General features: G+C 45.9%; 1 protein-coding gene across 2 annotated transcripts in view; it reads right to left on the bottom strand.

Moving 5' to 3' along the window:
• Positions 1-12,518, bottom strand: part of LOC132472521 (insulin-like growth factor 1 receptor) — a 44,188-nt gene extending 31,670 nt beyond the window's left edge. The window contains exons 1-2 of one of the 2 annotated variants that reach the window (XM_060072182.1): positions 11,384-12,518; positions 6,477-7,043 (exon numbers count right to left, since the gene is read on the bottom strand). In XM_060072182.1, coding sequence (XP_059928165.1) covers positions 6,477-7,043; positions 11,384-11,501 — 685 coding nt within the window. In that variant the 5' untranslated portion in view covers positions 11,502-12,518. The remainder of the gene's footprint in view (positions 1-6,476; positions 7,044-11,383) is intronic. The other variant, XM_060072181.1, reaches the window with a different exon arrangement.
• Positions 12,519-19,877: the final 7,359 nt, after the last annotated feature.

The raw sequence follows: 19,877 nt of genomic DNA, 5'->3' as shown, positions 1-19,877 counted from the left end.
TGGTGCTAAAGTGCCAAAGTGAAACGTGCAGCTGGAGATGATGTATAAATACGGTCCATTAGTGCTTTAAAGTCTGCGATGGCTCAAGCCAACTGTCAGTTTGGAATAACTGCCGTAAGACCTGCTACGGCCGATCCCAACCGTCTCGCAGACCGTACGATAACGGAGCATAACTCCATGTTCGTGTCACACTGTTTATGTCATGGTCTACGCCCGTGGACAAAATAAGCCGCCTTGGCCTATTGATCACTGAATCAATGTCACCGCCATCTTGGATTGGCCGTCGCCAAAACAAATGGGGAAGTATTGCGTCTGTGGAGACGTCGCTCGCAGCTCTCCCAGCTACTGATTCCCCATTAGGTGTGTTGACAGCTGGTGGCAGCAGCGTGATGAACGGCCCGTCAAGAACAGCCGCGGCCCCGTGGCCCGGAAACACAGAACAGGGGGCGGGGCTTATCTGGGGGCCTCACTGTTAGAAAACATCCGAAAGCTCTCAAAAGCAACTGGCACACAAAAGATAAATACTTTGTAGATTAAAATGTGGGGAAAAGGGTCTTTAATGAACTCTGAATTTAAGTTAATTTCTTTTGTTTGTCATGGTGGGATCCTGCTCTTGTAAAGAATGCACTTAAATGGCACCCTAAAACAGGAATGCTCCCGCCCTTTTCTTATGTAACTTGTGTTTCCTCTGTTACTTATGCTAAGTCTCATGCTGCTGCTGCAATTATTGGCCACTTTAAAGATTGATTGTGGCAATGCTCCAGACGTAGCAGAGAGCATGCCCCGGGGCTCTGTGTCATGGCTGGCTGACAAGGTGTCGCGGCAGGACTGAAGCGCGGCGCTTTGATGGTAGAGCCAGCCTACCGTACATTAACAGCCTCCGGGAGACAGAAGCTGTGTTCGAAATCGTTCACTATTCACTCATTCACTATTCCCTATATAGTGTTTATGATATAGCACACTATATAGGGAACAAACAAATGAGAATACGGACACTACGCTAGTGCTGCACGATTAATCGAATCGCAACATCAGCCTTTGCGATTGTATAACCACAAAAGGCTGCGATTTAATAGAAAGGAAATAAAAAAATAAAAAAGGTCCCTTTTTTTCATGTATTTTCTTAATTATATTCATTTCATCCAGTTGTACTATTGAGAAACCTAACAAATTTGCACAGCAGAATGCCATTATTTTGAAAAAGATATTTTTTTAACTTTTTTGTTTTTAACTTTAACCGTTTTTTACTTTTAAAACAGTACTGTACACATTATTGTTTTTGCATTTTTTATGCTAGTTTAATTTTGTATGTTTGAGTTGAGAAAGAAACATTTTAAAATTATCAGTAATCCGTGTGCATTTTCCTTGATAACCAAGCAAGTAGACTCATGACACCATTTGTTTATTATATCGCAAATCGCAATACTGTCAACAATTATCGCAATATGACTTTTTCACCAAATCGTGCAGCACTACACTACGCTGAACACTTCTAAACAAAATTTACGTCAGTAAATGCGCCAGGTATTTGTGTGACGCGGACAGATGCGCCCACATCATGTAAACAAACCGGGCACTCACGAGGAAAGCTGGAGGTTGTATTGATGTTGAATGTTATATTTCCTTGATCAAGGTTTTTTTTATTAATTTTGAATGTTACATTTTTTTATGTTAATCCCAAATTAATTGTTGACATTTTATTAAATGAAAGCCGGAGACTCCATCATTAAATGTATTCATTTTCGGTTATTTAGCTTCTACTTCTCCTCCGGAAAAACACGACCGCATTGCATTGTGGTGGTATACAGGAGTAACATGTAGGGAACATCATATGTACACTCAAATTTTGGGCATTTTAAGTCCACTGAAAGTGCATGAAATTAACCACTGAGAATTCGAACACCAATACAATATGGCGAGCACCCTATATAGAGCACTATATCCGTGATGAGGAACGATTTCGAACACAGCTATTGTGAGATTACACATGGTGCATTGTGCCGTTTTTCTCATCAAGCGGGGATGTGAATGTTGTAACTGTAAGAAGCCTTGACATTCCTGAGTGTTTGCGTTAGTGTTTACCCAAGGTTGAAGATGGAAATATCTCTGGAATGTGATGAGAGAGCCCATCCTAGCTGGCCTGAGACAGGACACCATCTATCTGAGGGTAGCCTGCCTAGTCCCTGAATAGGGCCCGGCCAGGGCCCAAGGCTCCATCTAGCCTATGCCTCCGTCCAGCCTTTACCTAGCCCCCGTCTAGCGGCTGCGTCTAGAACCTGTTTAACCCCTGCCTTCCACAACATATCCCTGCCTGGCCCTGTGCCACAACACAGACCCAAGAGTTCAACTGGGCCTCCACAGAGGCTTAACATGAAATGACGGTGGCTGGAGACACCGTCCGTGCACAGAGCTCCATTGAAGCTCGTGTGCCTGGGAGCAGCCGTTTCCCCTCCCTGTGTGTAGCGGTGCTCCGGGAGCCGTAATGACAGAGGAGCCTCGATCAAAACCAAACCACTAATGTTCTCCAGGGAGTTCCAGGAATGGGTGGGACCGCTCCCTAAAATAATGGGGGGGTCCGAGTCAAGCACCGTGGCTCTGGTTTACTGTGACATCCCTGCAATTACCCACCCCCTGAGAGAGAGCGAGAGACACACACACACACACACACAAGGAGTCTTGTGTTTGTGTTCAGGATGGCAGATTATTTTTATATTCTCATTTACAGGCTAGCCTCGTCATCATTAAATTAAGAGGCAGACTAACGAAGTGCTACATGAGTGATACGATATTGAAACAGATGCAAGGGAAAGACCTAATTTTGTTTGATATAACCATCAACTTCAATGTTATGGGGGGGGGGATTGGTGGGGATTGGAATATGTCATGTATCGGAAAAAGATTAAAGAAAAATTGAGGAATGTACGGTACTCGATTTGATAACTAAGGAGGGGGAGTTGAAGATGAGTAAGGAGGAGGAGTGTGGCTGAAGGAGGGAAGCTAGAGGGATGAGGTTGGAGATGTGTAAGGTAGGAAGAATGTTGTTAGAGGGGTGTGGCTGAACGAGGGAAGCTAGAGGGATGAGGTTGGAGGAGTGCAAGGTTGGAGGAGTGAGGTTGGAGGGGTGCACGGTTGGATAAGTGTGAGGTTGGATACGTTTGAGGTTGGATAAGTGTGAGGTTGAAGAGTATAGAGGCGTGCGAGGTTGAAGAGTATAGAGGCGTGTGAAGTTGATGAGTATAGAGGCGTGTGAGGTTGACGAGTATAGAGGCGTGCGAGGTTGATGAGTATAGAGGCGTGCGAGGTTGACGAGTATAGAGGCGTGCGAGGTTGATGAGTGTGAGGCCGGAGGGGTGGGGTTAAAGGGGGTGAACAGAGATACACAGACAGAAGCACGAGAATCCAGTGTACAGCAGCCCTGTCCCACTGACAAGAGCAAGGCACTCAGCTCCTCAGACAACGCTAACCACGGAAAAGAGCATTAGCTGGCTTAATAGAGGACAGCATGTCCCGTCTAATTCCCATGGCTCTGCCCCCCACCCCCCACCCCCCCACATACACACTCAATTAATCTCTGATGTGATTAGAGTGCTGATCACATTCAGGCCAGTATAATAAGATGGATATCGATAAACTCACAAGCCGTTCAAGTGTGTGGGCACACACACACACACTTCCCGTCTCCCCGGCCTACAGACCAGGTTGTCTCCAAGCGTAACAAAAAGGCTGGTGTTGTTCCAAGCCCCTGGCAGCCGGTCCAGCTACATGGTCAAAGGCAGACCGAACAGACTACGATGACAGAAGAAACGACGACCAGACGACGCCGTCATAACAGACTGGATAGACTCGGATGACGAAGCGGGACTTTGGTGTCCCACGCAAAATGACCGTGACGGGGTCACAAGCTCACCACTGGCCCAGTGTGTCTTCTACGACGTCAACAGCATTAGTGAACAGACACGATGTCACGAGCCAAATTAAAATAATGATGTCGAACCGGACCGAAACACATAACCGTGTGCCACCAGCGGCCCGTTGAATAGACAATGATGTCACCCGGTCATGTGTTGGCGGTTGTTGTGGCAACACGCCGTAGCGGTGAAGATGGGATATGTCATTATCCTCCGGGGTCATTGTTCCCGGCAATGAGGACGGATTGATCTGCTGTTTTCACTTTAAAAAAAAAGAACTTTCCCAGCAACCGTTCAAATCCAACGCAGAGTTTAGACAACTGAACTACGACGGTGCCCGATACACCCAAAGATGCACCTCTTTCATCCTAGAATAGAAATGGAACAACATAACCGCTATGAAGTTAAATCTGGCGTCATTAACCAGATTTGTTTTAAACGGTAAACTCGGGGGAGGACCTTGCGACCCATCGCTGTGCAGCCCTGCTGCAGGGGCCGTCGTTGTGTCGCTGCAGGGGCCGTCGTTGTGTCGCTGCAGGGGCCGTCGTTAAGTCGCTGCAGGGGCCGTCGGCGACACAACGGCGCCGGTGACTACACTAGAAAGTGGTAGGTAACAAGTTCCTACCGGTTGTAAACAGCCCACTGCCTGGGGGCTTCCTGTACTCCCCGTTGTTACGCCCAGATCTTCCCCTCCACTGCCGTCCTACAACCACCATCGTGGCACATCCGGCAGGCACACGCACACTTTGTACACCCTTCAACTCATCCGGGAACACACACTTTATTGACCTTCCTCTCACCCAAAACACACTTTATTCACCTTTCATCTCACCCCGACACACTTTATTCACACTTGATCTCACCCAGAGGCCGGGCCCACGCTCTATTCACCCTTCGTTAAAACCAGCATTCCTCTTAACATACAGGATCGGTTTTCCAAGCGTTTTCTCATTAAACACTGTTTCTGGACCCACAAACAAATAGCATGTCATTTTCATGTTTTATAACATGAGACTATAACCATGAGATACGTTTCACAATCAGCAGACATTGTGAAACTTAACAAGGGACATGACCTAACCAAGGATGTTTACGCACGTATGTATGCGCCGGTGTATGGTTGAGGACAAAAGAAGTGCAGTGTCAAGTGTGAGCTTGTTTGGATGAGCGGTTTTCGAAAAAGCTGCAAGCAGCACTACTGAAGGCCAAGCAATCAGCCCGTTACCAAAGGGCACTGCCTTCGTTTTAAACACATGACATCACCAGGCCTGGAAACATTCAGGTTTTTAATGTATTCAATAATCCAGGGGAACAACTGGAGAGGGTCTGACCGGGACCTCCCATTGGTCTCCCTGCTTGCACAGACCAACCAATGGGACGGCGCCGTGGCTGTGTGGAGCTTTTATGAATGAGTGGAGGCTGGAAACACCAGCTGCTTATTGATCTGTTCGACCTGCAGCACACAGCGCTGGTGCTCTCCCATTACATCAAGCTCACATCCGATCCATGGACACCAGGAAATACCACAGCTACACGCCGCCGTGACCCGGTCACAGGTCAGACGGTTCGTGGCAAGAGTACAGCAGTTGGGACCCAGGGTGACCTAGCACAATTGGTACGGCCCGCACATGCTGCCGAGAACCATGCTGTGAATTGCTGAGGCTTTCTGTTTACTAAACATGACAATCCCAACAACATCCCCCTCTCTAACCCAATACCTTAACGTAACTCTCTCTAACCTAACACCTAAAGTAAATCCATTCCTAACCTAATACCTTAACACAACCATCTCCAACCTAATACCTCCACTAAAAAACATTTCTAACCTAAAACCTAAACCTACAACCAATCACAGTGCGATTCCAAGCAGCATAGGTGGTTCTCAACCGGCCTTAAACACAAAGCAGCCGTCCTTGTACTAAACGCAAGCTGGGTGCTGTAACTGAATGCCCGTGGCTGCCCGGGAACAAGGATACAGTATGTTAGGTGACAGAGCGTAAAAGTGGAAATAACCGGCATCAAAGTAGTAGAAAAATAAGTAACAGCCAGGTTGGCTTTGAAATGTTTTAGAGTGGTGGACACTGAAGAGTCGGCTCACATTATTCGGCCAGGAACATATGCACTTACTTGCACACCCTTCAGAGCGTTAGAGTAATGTGTTTGCAGTGAGAAAAGGTTGCATGATTTCCAGGTACTGACGACCAACCTATTCCAGTCTGTTGCTTCCAAAGAGTGTGTATGCGAGCGTGCATGCGTTTGCGCGGGTGGAGTCTGGCTGACTCGTCTCTTGGGTTCACATAGTCTTGTTGCCGACACTGTAAGTTCCTGTTTTCACTCTTTCTATATCCAATATGAGATAGCCAACACACACATACACCAAGATTAACACCTGCCATCCGCCAATGGTTGGTTACTTTCAATTGACAGTTCAGTAACATTTAAGGGCAATTGCATGTCCAGTTGAATTCTCTACCCGTGGTAGGTCAAAATACTAAAAGTAAATTTTGGAAACAACCACCCACCCACCCACCAACCCACCCACACACACAAGAAGATGCTCTGCCTTACCTTTCTGGCAGTGCCTGGAGCTCCAGCAGCGGTAGCTGTAGTTGTGGTTGAACATGGTGCGGCCGCATTGCGGGCGGTTTTCCATGATACCTGGGCACACGTCGCTGCACTCCTTCGCCTGCTTGTTCCTGGCGATGAAGTTGTTGAACTCGGCGTCCATGATGAGCGACCAGTCCACAGAGTCCAGGTAGCACAGCTCGGGGTTCTTCTCGATGCGGATGGCCCCGCGCGTGATGTTCTTCAGGCTGTACAGGCCGACGTCCTTCAGGCTGGTCATCTCGAAGATCACCAGGGCGTAGTTGTAGAAGAGGTTGCGGCCGCGGATCACGCTGAGGTTGGGGAACAGGGTGCTGAGGCTGACCAGGCCCGAGACGCGGAACATCAGCAGGTAGTCCGTGATCATGGTGAGCTTGGGGAAGCTGAGCGAGCGGAACAGCTCCTGGTTGGCGACGTTGCTGTTCTTGTCGCCGATGAGCAGGATCTGCAGGTAGCCCTCCACCACCGTGCAGTTCTCCAGCCGGTGGAACTCGCTGATGTCGTTGCCGATGTCGATGCTGGGGCCACAGACTGGAGAGAGACAGAGGCAGAGAAGGGTGTCACACAGTTAGATATATAGAGAAGAGACACAGAGGGAGTTGGATGTTGAAGTGCGTCAACAACGCAGATCAAAATTGTAGTGTACTTTAGAGGGAGGAAAGTAAAGAAAAGGACAACGAGGCCATAGTCACGTCGTAAGAGGGCAAAACAGGACAGGTATCTTACATGTGCTTGGGTATTATTATGCACATTAGTAACTAGGAACAGAGCCCAGATCAAAAGGGTGGCCTAGGGGCATACACCCCTCCATCTGGTGGAGACCCAGGCCCAATCCCATGTCTACCCCTTACCCCTTCCCCCTCCTTTTGAAGGGGTAAGGGGAAGGGGTAAGGGGTGGAAATCCCATTTCTACCCCTTACCCTATCCCCTTCAAAACAAGGGGGAGGGGTAAGGGGAAGGACTAGGGGGCTCCCATCCAAGGCTGTAGACCAAGAATTCTCTACATGTGTTGACATCCATATGATGAGTTTGGGGGGGGGGGGGGTGACACAGGAACAACAGCTGAAAGCTAATGTTTTTGTCCTCCACATCTGTATTACGGTATTATCCTTCAACATCATTGCTTTACAAGTCTAGCATGCATCCCCCCAGAAGGCTAGCAGGGTGTTTACATTGAAGATCTACAACAGGCATCAGCTGAGACCCTTCACGGTAAGAGACTTGATTAGAGTGTGGCCAAGGCATGTACCAGCATGCATGGCCACGGCACCATGGGACGTTCGACTGAAGACAGCTCCTCAGCCCTCCAAGTCCCCTCCATAACATCAGTCTTCACATATTTCCAATAACGACGCAATCTTTACTTTGGGGGGGGAAAGAAGTCTGCAGGATGCCATTACAAAGAGATCTTCTTTCATTTGGCCCAGATGTTCACAAGGGTGACTGTCAATGTAATAATAATAATCCTATGTGTAGGCATCGCTCTGTATGCTTCCATAGGCTGGTTGTGGTGAGGGCTTGGGACAATGATTGTCGTAACTGAACTAAATATTTGTCTGCGGGGTCATAAGCAATATATACATGGTTGTGTTGCATACATGTTTTTGTGAGAAAAGGCATTGCTTGATTATTATTAAGAAATAATATTCACAGTAAATCAATTGTATGGGGGCTTTAAGTTGACACATGCCTTGCTTAAGCGTCAGACGGGACTGATTACAGAGTAGGTCGGGCTATTTCCTGTAGCAAGTACATAACCTGTGTGAAGTTCCGGGAAAATATACTCTAGACAACACTTAGAGCCGCCATCCCCAACCCCACACTCGGTAATCACAGAGATGACCTTCAAGCCTAATATTCCTTAATGATTTAACAAAAAACACTCAGAAAAATGTTGATCAAAGAAAATGCTTGACATTAGTTAATATGAAATAGGGAGATCTATGAAATCGCACTAGAAAAGAACAGCCGGTCACAGAGCTCAGTCAGAGCCCATCATAGAGGAAGGTTTCGCCAGTAGTGGTTGCCTGGAAACAAGTGCTATCAACAGCTGAATCGCCAACTCAGTTTGTTTCGAGGTAAGCTTACTCAGGACTTGCACTTTAAGAGATTTCCAAATTGGTGGTTGCCTACGAGTGTTATACAGGCCGGAGCTAAAAACAATGAAAGCTGTAGCACAACAACAGCTGCCCTAAACACACTCTTGACGTTGCATGCGTTCCAATTATTCCAAAACCTGTTCCCATCCCATCACACATGATGCATATTCCACCAGGCCTGATAACCTGCTGAAACATATTTCGGTACATTTACATTTGCCTGCACAAACCATAAAATGTGTGCATAACCGGTTGGAGAACCTTGGACAGTCAGTCACCCAGGTTCATGCAACACTGTCACCATCTAACCCAGGAGCACACTTCAGCCTCCAACACACACACACACACTAGAGGGGCCTCAGACCCCAACACCAGACCCCCCTATCAAGCTGAATAACCAGGAAAACCTGCTGGCGTCCTGGCTTTGAAGCCCTTCCTAACACCTCAGATCCGGAGAAATCCCCCCCCCCCCCCCCCCCCCCCATGAGAGAAAGGCTCCCAGGCCAGACCCTCCCGAAGGACCACACCACGCAGGAAAACATTCATTGTCAACAACGGAAACAGGAAGAGCAGAGTTCCGCGAGAGCCCGGCAGAGAATCATCAAGAGGAGTGTTAAGTAATAACCGCCTCATATCCACATTAATACACGAAGCGCCACTACTGTACTCTCACATTTCAAACCAGGGCTTTCCCCCCCTGAGTTTTCAATGCCTGAATGAGATTATGTTGGATAATGATCCTGTTCCGAGCAGTCATCCACCAGTTTTGTTTCCCTGGAGTTACTGGGGTTGGGTCCAGGTGTGGGGTTACACCTGCTTCCTGGTTGGGTTCGTATGTCATGTGCCTGTGTGTGGACTGAACAGGAATGGGGCTTTGTTTTACTCCGCTGCTGGATCGGCCACTGTTGGGCTGAGCGGATCCAACAGTCTTGGGGAACATGGATTCTAGGCTGCTCTGTGCCTACAGTGGGGACTGCTGTGCCAGGATGTGGGCCATGTGTGGTTCTAAGTGGCCTTACTGAGAGATTAGAGAGCAGTTTGGTGGAGGCCTTGAGCATAAATCAGAGACAACAGTGCGCCCGTCCTCATCGACTCCGCTATGTTATGTCTGAGTCTCCTTGGTGAGGAGGCATCCTAGATGGGCAGCAATCATAGGACAAGAACAGCAAGCATAACAAACATTCCATCTATGTTCCATCATAAAGTAACATTGCAAAGAAACGCCTGGCCATGTCTCTGGTCTGAAAGCCCAGCCATCAAGGCTGTGCAGTGCTGGCCATGTTTGAACGGTGGACCTTGGTTTAACTTTAACGTTTTATAAATGTTTATTTCTAGAAATAAATATATCTTAGTATTTTGCTTCAAAGAGCCGTTTGAAGAGCAGTCCTACTGGCTAGGCATGAGCTTGATTACCTTAGTTTACCATGACAACCAGCGGTAACACAGCTGCTTTGGATTTTTTAAAAGTCGCACAACACCAACCACCTTCATATCAGTCTCCATCCGTGTCACTATTACTCACATGGGTACCTGCATACGAAACGTTCCTAGAAAAACTCCAAGGAAACAAGCAGCCAGCGATATAGGCCAGGGTGTCCACACACACACACACACACACACACACACACTGAAGACAGCGGAGAGAGATGCAGGGCAGGGCAAGCAACAGAACCAAGGGCTGCAGAGCCAAGGGGCCGCAGACTGCAGGCTCGGGGCCCACACCGTCCGCTGACAGAAGCCTTACTCTTCACCGGCAAACAGGAACACCTCTGTCCGTGCTGGAGAAAGCTTTAGGCTGGATCTATTTTGAACTCGCCAACCCTCTCATTATGGACGGAAAAGGAGACGGGGGGGGGGGGGGGTGGGGGATAAGCTAAAAATCATGTCTACAATTGTCCTGAAAACACTCCAAATATTTGTTTAAAGAGTGGCGAAGGTTCAAGGATGAAGAAGACTTACATTGTCCTTAAGCTGCAGAGTCAATCTGTAATAACAATCAATTTTAGGGGACACAACCTGACCTTCTAGGGCTAGGCTATCGTTCTTATGAGACGACCTAATGTGGATGATAAGGGATGGGGACGACCCTGTCGGGAACACAACACCTGCTCTGATCACATACGACCAGTGACCCTGAGCCCCGCACTGTTTTGTTTAACCAAAGCACAGATCTCCAGAAGATGTCTGCCTGGACAGGGGAAACATTACACGAAGGAATCAAAACAAAAACACAAAGAACCAGCGAGTTAATCTGCTTCCTGCTACCTTCCGTTCTCAATATCACACACACACACACTGTATACACAACCCATAGTGTAGTACAAAACCCAAGTACAAACCCTGAACACAGACACACACGTCTCCCATATCCCTGCCCATTAATAAAGTGAATAGCGAGTAAGATTACTTTACAGTTAAGCAGTGGCACATCCAGGATAACCTTCATGTCCATCAAAAGAAAGATGGTCCTACGAAATCACTAAGCTGTGTTAGGAAACGCCACTACGTCCCTATCTAGGTCTATTAGTGTTGCTCTCGAAGAGATGCAGCATTCCGCATTGCTCGTGTGTGTGTGTGTGTGTGTGTGTGTGTGTGCTCCAGTGGCAAGCCCTGCCATGGAGGTTTCCATGCCTACTGGACGCTATTAACTAACGTAAGGCCATCGTGGCAGCAGTGCATCCCACCTCGGCGGATGACCACACGGTCACCAGGAGAAGGCTCAGGAGATCCATTTCTATAGGAACCGACGTCAGTGAAACACCGTATACGTACTTTCTCCATTGGCGGGCCGAATGCAGCGCGTGGACAGACCCAGGATCAGCAGGAGCCAGCAGAACAAGGTCAACGGATCTCCCTCCGTGAGGCACCTCCTGGTCCCCGGCCGACTCATCCTCCTCACCGGGGCCGTAGGCGTGTGTACACACGGGATAGCTACTATGTGATGAGGGGGCGCAGAGACACGCACACACACGAGTCGTTCTTCAGCAGCGACCCGGTGGATCTAGCGGGTCTTATGGACGGGGGGGAGCAGGGCTAGCTTAGCTTAGCTCAACTGGCTCTCACGCACGAGCTCCCAGTGTTCGTCTCGTGCTGCTGCTGTGGAATGTCTTGGGGGAGAGAGAGCGGCAGGCTCCGTCGATCCGCGGCGAAAATCACCGATTTATCCTTCGGGCGATAAATCTTGTTTTAATCGGCATAGTCGTGGCGTGTTCGTGTGCTAGCGGCAGAACGACGTGGTACCGAAAAACGGTGCCGAAAAAATCGCATCACGAATCCCTTTGCGATCAACCGCATCCTCCGACTCCATTTCTTGAAATGCCAGCCTCGCAGAGCCTGAAAATAGCGGGCAACCGATTAAAAAAAAAACCGGGGTAAATAGGTCTGGATATCGCCAGACTACGGTCCGTAGTGCGTGGAACACATGAAGGAACGGGAAAACAACCTCCTCATCGGAAACACACACCGACACACACAGTTAATCTCCAATATCTGCCCGTCGCAGTCAGGTCCTGGATAACGTGTTCAGCACCAGCAGCCTACCCGACGTCTTCGGTCCTTTTTAGTTCCTGCACGCACTGGCGAATTGCGTCTTCGTTTCACAGGGAAAACGTGGATGGACGATGGCGAAATGTATTAAAGCTGAGGTATACTCGCCGTGTGATGATCCAAGGCGGTCTGTTGTGGAGGGCTGGAGGCTCTGGTTGTGTTTTGCTGCTGGTCGACGGCTGTGAGCGCTGTGAACTCCCCGCCGCACACCGTGGGATCCGCGCTGTAAACAAGCAGCAGTCGCACCGCTCCACTTTATAATGTCTCGCTGCGGCTTGTAGGAAATGGACCTCCAACGTCCAAGTGCTGTCACGTGATTCCACTTGCCACCCCCACTGACGTCACTGGCTAATCGCGCGGGAGAGCTTCATTCTCTTCTCGACTACTCGACTACTTCACCAAGATGACAACGACGGCAAGCAACTACAATTAATGACTGAAACAACCTAATTGTGATTGCAAAAAAATGCGTTTGTTAAATGTGTTTTTGATGGGTCCACTCCGTAACGTATTGATCCACGATAGCAGACATTTTAAATAATAGTTATACTTACATGCAACTTATTTATCTCAACGAAATTTCAAATAGTATACTAGATACTTACAAATATATATGAAGGAAAATATACGAAAATTAAATGGCTAAAGTTAATGCAAAATTATGATGTAGTCGAGTACCAACTCTCATTGCAGTCTTTGGAAGTTAATTCTGACTGATACTGTTATCTTCCACAGCATGACATAACACATCTCAGGAAGTGGTGGTTCTCCACTTTGTTGGAGAATCTCCATACAGAAGGGTATAGTTCTTCTGAAGCAGACTTGCTGTGAATTCCAATATTAACACAACCGTAACAATGACCTACAAAACTATTTGTGTGTGTGTGTGTGTGTGTGTGTGTGTGTGTGTGTGTGTGTGTGTGTGTGTGTGTGTGTGTGTGTGTGTGTGTGTGTGTGTGTGTGTGTGTGTGTGTGTGTTTGTGTGCAGTCATTGCAGACGGTTTGCTAATTTCACGGAGGAGGGCAGAGAGATGGCACTCTACCGCCTATCTTCGGTATCCCGGGGAAGCGCAAATTGATAATAATGGATACCAATTCCAAGAAACATGTTATTTTAATAGAAATGAAATCATATATTGCTGGTTATTAAGCACACAATATACACCCTAAGAAAATAAAATGCAGACTTCACATTTAAGAAAGGCTACTGGGGGAAGTTAATTTCAAAATCAACATAAATTGAGCCTCTTTTTTTCACATGTGAATTGGGATTCTCACGGTTGGGCAGCAGTGTTTGGGTTAGCCGCTCTAAGTTACCCATGTAGAACGTTGCGTCAAATTAGATCCGTAAAATCATAGTTATTTTATTTGGTCATCACGGGGGGGGGGGGGCACAGGGGGATGTCAAAAGGGGCACTGGCCCCTGTAGGCCCCCATGTAGAATCGCCAATTTAGGAACCCAAAATTTGACTGAGGGCCGCTGTCACACCAAATTTGTACCGGGTGCCAAATTTCTACCGCCTACGTAATCCATACGTAATCCATTCCAAACCTATGATGCTACTGAACGGAGGTGGGTATCCTACATTATGTTAAATGAAATGACTTAGTTTAAGTGAATTCCCCTCAAAGTATTTCATTAACATGCCGCAAATGTCCTTCAATGTATTTTAATGGTTGCCATAACATAAGTTCAGGAATGCAATACTTTGGGGGGAATTCACTTGAACTAAGTCACTTAATTTAACATAATGTAGGATACCTGCGAGAGTATGCTGCGATCTTTATAGCTCCATGGCTGCTGGCACGTGGTGGGTCCCAGTGTAATTTGAGAAATGCATCCCTGCCGGCGATTTTCATTGGATTAGGAAATTATGGGTGGCACTATTTTGTCCCGCCCACGGACACTCTGGCATCTACGGATTCAAATACTTTTGCTACACATTTAACACCTAGACGTGTTGCAAAACTACCTGCAAAAAAAACCATCGCTGAGACTTGCAGGAGCAGATTCGAGCAGTTGTAAAATGGATTTTTGCTCGCTCATTAAAATGCTGAATTAACATAGCGTGCTTTAACTTAATTTTTCACAGATGTGCAACTTCTGATGCATTAATTCAAATTTGGATTTACGAATGCACACCTTTTGGGCATGTTCTCAGATTATGAAACTGCGAATGTGTTTTGCACCAACTGCGCTGCAATAATTGTAGCAAAAGGATTTGTGCACCTGTAACACAGATGTGCGTGCTCGTAGACCCTATTTTGTGTTTACAATGGTTTACAATGGACTACAAATGTATTGTTACACATTTGTGACTTTAGAGTACACATGCAAAATAAATTTATACGACTTCAAATTTACTGTGACTTTAGTGTACGCATTCAAATTCTGCAGTTACAGGTGCTAAAGACTTTTGCTACAATAATACCTTCATAGGGAAACGCCTTCAGCATCCCAGTGGTGGAAAAAAACATTGCACCATGGACCTCTGGGAGTGAGGTCAAGTGAGGTCTAAATCACAAAACTGAGGTTCATCCTTTCAAAGTAATGTACAGTCGGATTAAAACTAACAAATAACAGGATTTAATTGAATGCTAGAGAGAGTCAACTTTTCTCTTTATATCTATTTAATTTATGTTTAAATTAATTTTGTTATTAAAAAAAGAAAAAACGTACTGGCAATGATGGAATAGTATAACAAAATGGGGAACGACTTCACGTGACAAATGAAGAAAGAGGGAACAGAAATTGTTTTCTTTGGAATTATTACATTATCTTACACGCGGGGAACCGCCAACACCCCGTTCTTAAAATTCTTATTAATGCACAAGGACTTTCATAAGTGCGCCATAAGCTAAATCACCATTTTGTTACCTTGTTAAGCAATGGATAGTAACTTAACTGATTCTAATTTATTTAAATGGAGGGCACTCTGGGCTAGATGTCGGCTGACAATCTGCCGGGGGTTTTGGTTTGGATTGTGGAGATTCACCATGCTCTCAATCATGGTGAGGTTCAATATGGACCATTCTTCCTGTAAACCATTGATTCTCAAAGGATCGTCGAGGGGGTGATTGTGTTATTCTGTTGCAAAAAAGCACTTTTAGTCAGTCAGCCTGGTCCGTCAAAAGTGCAAAGGAATGGAATTCAATCCCACAACATATCAGGGAACTAAACACATACAAATCGTTTAGTAAGCAGTTAAGAAAATGAATGATCAATACATATATATATTAGCACTAAAGTAATTTGTTGTTGCATGTGGTCAACACACTATGTATTTGTTTTATTTTTTCGCTGGTGCTTTGTATTTTGTGTTCTGTTGTTTTACCAGTTAGTCAGTTCTTCAGTTTGTTCTGTGATGCCCTGTTTTGTGCTGTGGGGTTCCGTCCTGTTTATGTTGTTGTTGTTTTTATCTTGTTTAATTGTATTTTCATTGCCAGGGGACTACAGATGAAAAATAGCCTTTTGGCTAATTCTGGCATTTTTAACCCATGTATTATCATGTGTTTTATTAATTTGCACTGTCCCCTTCTTAAATAAACTGAATTTAATTGAATTGAATATTAATTTAAACAAAAAAATAAAATATAAAGAGAAAAGTCGACTCTCTCTAGCTTTTAAATAAATTCTGTTAGCCTATTTGTTAGTTTTAATCCGACTGTACATTACTTTGCAAGGATGAACCTCAGTTTTGAGACCTCACTTGACCTCACTCCCAGAGGTCCAATGGTGCAATGTTTTTTTTCACCACTGGGATGCTGACGGCGTTAACCGCCTACATTTTTTACCGGGGGGCGAATTTGTACCACCTACGTAATCCATTCCAAACCTGCCTGGCAACAGATGATCGCGTCGAACGTAGCCTGGCAACGGACGGTCGCGTCGAATGATGTGGGAAGGTTCATGAACATTTGCGAACATTCACACTCGTTCATTACATTTATTAGCGTTGCTAACTTTATATTTGTTTTGTAGTTGATTGTTTAATCGCATTAAGCTAGTAACCTGAGTGTTTAACGTGTAGTAAACTGATGGTTTAACGTTCTCGTAGTCTAGCTAGCTAGTTTGCAGCGGCCCTCAGTCAAATTTTGGGTTCCTAAATTGGCCCTCAGCTGTCAAAACTTTGAGAACCCCTGTTGTAGACAAACTTCGGAAAACTGTAGTTCTACCGTAGAAACGCTAGAGGTCAGCAATACTCCCCGTTGCGCAATGACGTCGGTTAGGAAAAGTGGAGTCTAATTCATTTTAAACAGCGCTGTCTTTTCCTATATTCGAAAGGAAGCACATTTTCATCTCTCCTTGACCCGATGACGTTTTCCACAAAGGTTAAGTAAAGGAGGCATAAAGGTTAGGAGATTTGACTATTCGTAGAGGAATTGGGACACAGCTAAGGAGTCTCACCCGATTGGTCTCACCGCGTCCGCCATCTTGTCGTCACGTGACAGCACTTGGACGTTGGATGTCCATGTCCTACAGGCTGCAGCGAGACCACTCGCTCCATTTACTGCGACGCTTTTACGACCGAGGTGGGAAGGAAAAGACGGATCCCGGGTCCTGTATCGGGATTGTTTTGCTTTTTCCACACAGGTACACTGCAACCTTGAAAACAGTCCAGACTGCCGCCCGCCTGCCCAGAGATCGCAATCAACCATGAGGACGTTTTGTTGGCTCAATACACCGTGCAAGCTTTAATATAGACATTATTGTGCTTTTGAAATGGTGTCCCAATGTGGTTTCGTTGCGCTGATTTGATGTAATTGTAATGGGGTGATGTTGGGAAAAAAAACGGACGAATAGGACGGCTGATTTTTATTATTTGTGTTGGAATTTAATCTTCAGTTTGCAGCTTGATGGTATGTTTTTTTGTTCACCATTTATATTTATTAACTGGATAATTGGCCTGGAAAATGCTATGACTATCTACCAGACATCCATATCTGTGTTGAATAGACTGGGATTATGCTTTTGTTACATGCGGCCAACGTTTATTTCAGAACCAACACCCCCAGCAGTAAACAGTAGTTTGGGGTAAACATGGAGCCGCCTTGCACATCCAGGATCCCTCTCCATCTCCACTCTCCTGAGCTTTGTGTGGCCAGAAGCAGAATACATTGAACTATTCACAACGGGCTCAGCACTGCCCCCTGGTGGACATATACAAGAACGACTGTCATTTGTTAATGGAAGGTCGCCACTCAACCTATTGCTGTTAAACCCTATTTAATCACTAGGCCTACTGCTACTCCATGTCAAGTGGCTCATTATGAATAATATGGTCTTAGTATTCGATTTTTTTTCACACTGTAAAGTGTGGAAAAAGGCTGTCGTAAGTTCGATCTTTCACAAAGGCATCCCATTTGAGTGCAATAAAAGGATAAATCATGGGACAATTCCGTGTGACTTTCCCTGCAATTAGAGGCCGCCTTCATAACTTTAAAGAGGGCCACAGAGACAGCGAGCGGCGCATTACCTCATTCCTGGCAATACGTACCCGGCTTCCGTTACACAATTCCCACAATTAGGAGCGGGAAAAAACATTCAAACCGAGCCGAATTGTCGAAGGCCACCCACTTCAAACGCACGGGAGTCGCCGTCTTCTAACAAGTACATACTGTACCCGCAGGACCACGCGGGGCGTGCTGCTGGATCGCCGTGTCTGTCTACTTGCATTTGTGAAAACCCTCAATGAACGGGAGCCCCGTGCCCCGTGTGAAACCCTCTATAAACAGACTCCATAAAGGCTGCCGGCGACGGCGAGCCCACCGTGGAGCCCAGCCCACCTACCTCGAAGCCCATCCGTCGAGTCAATTCATCCGCCGCGCTCATGCGGAAAGCGGCGCGTTGACCAGCCAACCAGGGTCGTGTATGCTAATGAGCGCCGCGCCTGTTGGGGGTTTTTCACTGCGCCCATGCAAGAGGAACGGAATTCAGTCTGAAAACAAAACGCGGATGGGGGATCGAATAATGGAGGGACCCCCCCCCCCCCCCCCCACACACACACACACACACAGTCACAGTCGCACACACACACACACACACACACACACACACACACACACACACACACACACACACACACACACACACACACACACACACACACACACACATAGTTATTTGACATATGAGACCTCTGCATAGAGGGTCTGTGAGCAGTGCAGTCGACCCGCCTGCAGCACAGGGCAGTCTGCATCCGTTTATAATAATGATTGTTTTATAACGACGTTTGAAGGGGGACGTGAACACGACCCAGGCTTGGGGTTCGCAGGAGTGGGGGGGTCCTCATTCCTGGACTGAACCGGAGCACATTGACACAACTCCACACAGTTGGGTTATTAATAGCAGGTTTCACCGGAAAAATTCAAAGTGTATCATGTAAACAGAAAGGTCAAACTAAATAAAGTGCGAATAAAGTAGCCTTTGTGGTTACAAAAACGCCCGTGAGGCCTATTATCAGTACTATGCTACTACTTTACTACTACTAGGCTTACTACTACTATATTCCACAAATACTATACTCTACTACTCCTACTACTGGAAAAAAGTTTTCTGCTACTACTATTCTAACTATCATTTATTGATATGAAAAATAATACGAGTGATTGTCGCAAAGAATAAAAATAACATTCAAATGAATGCCGGACAGCCAGCATCTAGACCCAACTTTTCCAAGTGCGCATTATTCAGGCATAAATTGAGAACCAATATATTAATTGATTAATGAATCGGACGCCCCACTCAAGGGTTCAGGAGGCCAATGTCCAATATGACATTACGGTTATCCCTATAAACAGATCTCAAAGTCATTTTTTATTGGAAGCATATTTATAAATAGATATACTAGACGGACCGATAGAAAGATATTATACACAATCTGATGAATCCGCCCCAGTCGAATGTCACTGTCCACTAGTGGCCATCTACCATATAGCACAATTAAACTTAAATGGTTGATGCGCAGCGAGGATACTTCTGAAAGCAGACTGCTAGCCGAAACACTATTGTTCAACCCTCACAAGAAGACAAACATAGTTTTTGTTGAAATCTTTTAATATCGGTATTATGCGTTAACGACCATAGAGTTCCATAAAGACCAAAGCCCTCCTAATATGGTGCTATAAATAATGTCAACAGGTAACCGGATGTAAACAAAAGAAACATCAGATCAGTGTTGCCAGATTGGGCCAGAGGCGGAAAATGTGGCCCAATCTGGCAACACTTTCGAACCAGACCCGGCGGAAACTGTAAAGACAACTGTAATAAGGTCAAAAGAGGAGTTCCTGTTTGGATGATTTGGGTTCAGAGAACCACTTTAATCCCTGACCTTGAAGAATTTCACGGTTTTTTTTCATAACGATTCCGCTTTCTAGTAATCAATATATAATTCGATTATGTGTTTCTCCTAACTAATCAATTCCCAGCCAACCAAATAAGAGATATTTAAATTCATATAAGAAAGCAGAAACAGGACTGTAATTACTTGTGTTAGCCAGTAATAAACAAAGCCAATTTGTCCGTGGCAACATATTAAATTGAATGTGGTATTGAATATTTGACGTTCTCCTTATAGATCAATTATGCGTTAAAGATATATGATGATGCAGGATTGTTATCAGAAATGTATTATTTATTCTTTCTTTCTGTCTTTCTTAGGTCCATCAACGTTCTGCTGACCTTTATTCTGAAATGACAGCTCTTGTTCAGAACGCCGGA

The sequence above is a fragment of the Gadus macrocephalus genome, chromosome 14 (assembly GCF_031168955.1).
Source record: "Gadus macrocephalus chromosome 14, ASM3116895v1".
In the NCBI taxonomy this organism is placed as follows: domain Eukaryota; kingdom Metazoa; phylum Chordata; class Actinopteri; order Gadiformes; family Gadidae; genus Gadus; species Gadus macrocephalus.
The sequence above is the reverse complement of the archived record's forward strand: the minus strand, read 5'-3'. Positions and strand labels throughout refer to the sequence as shown.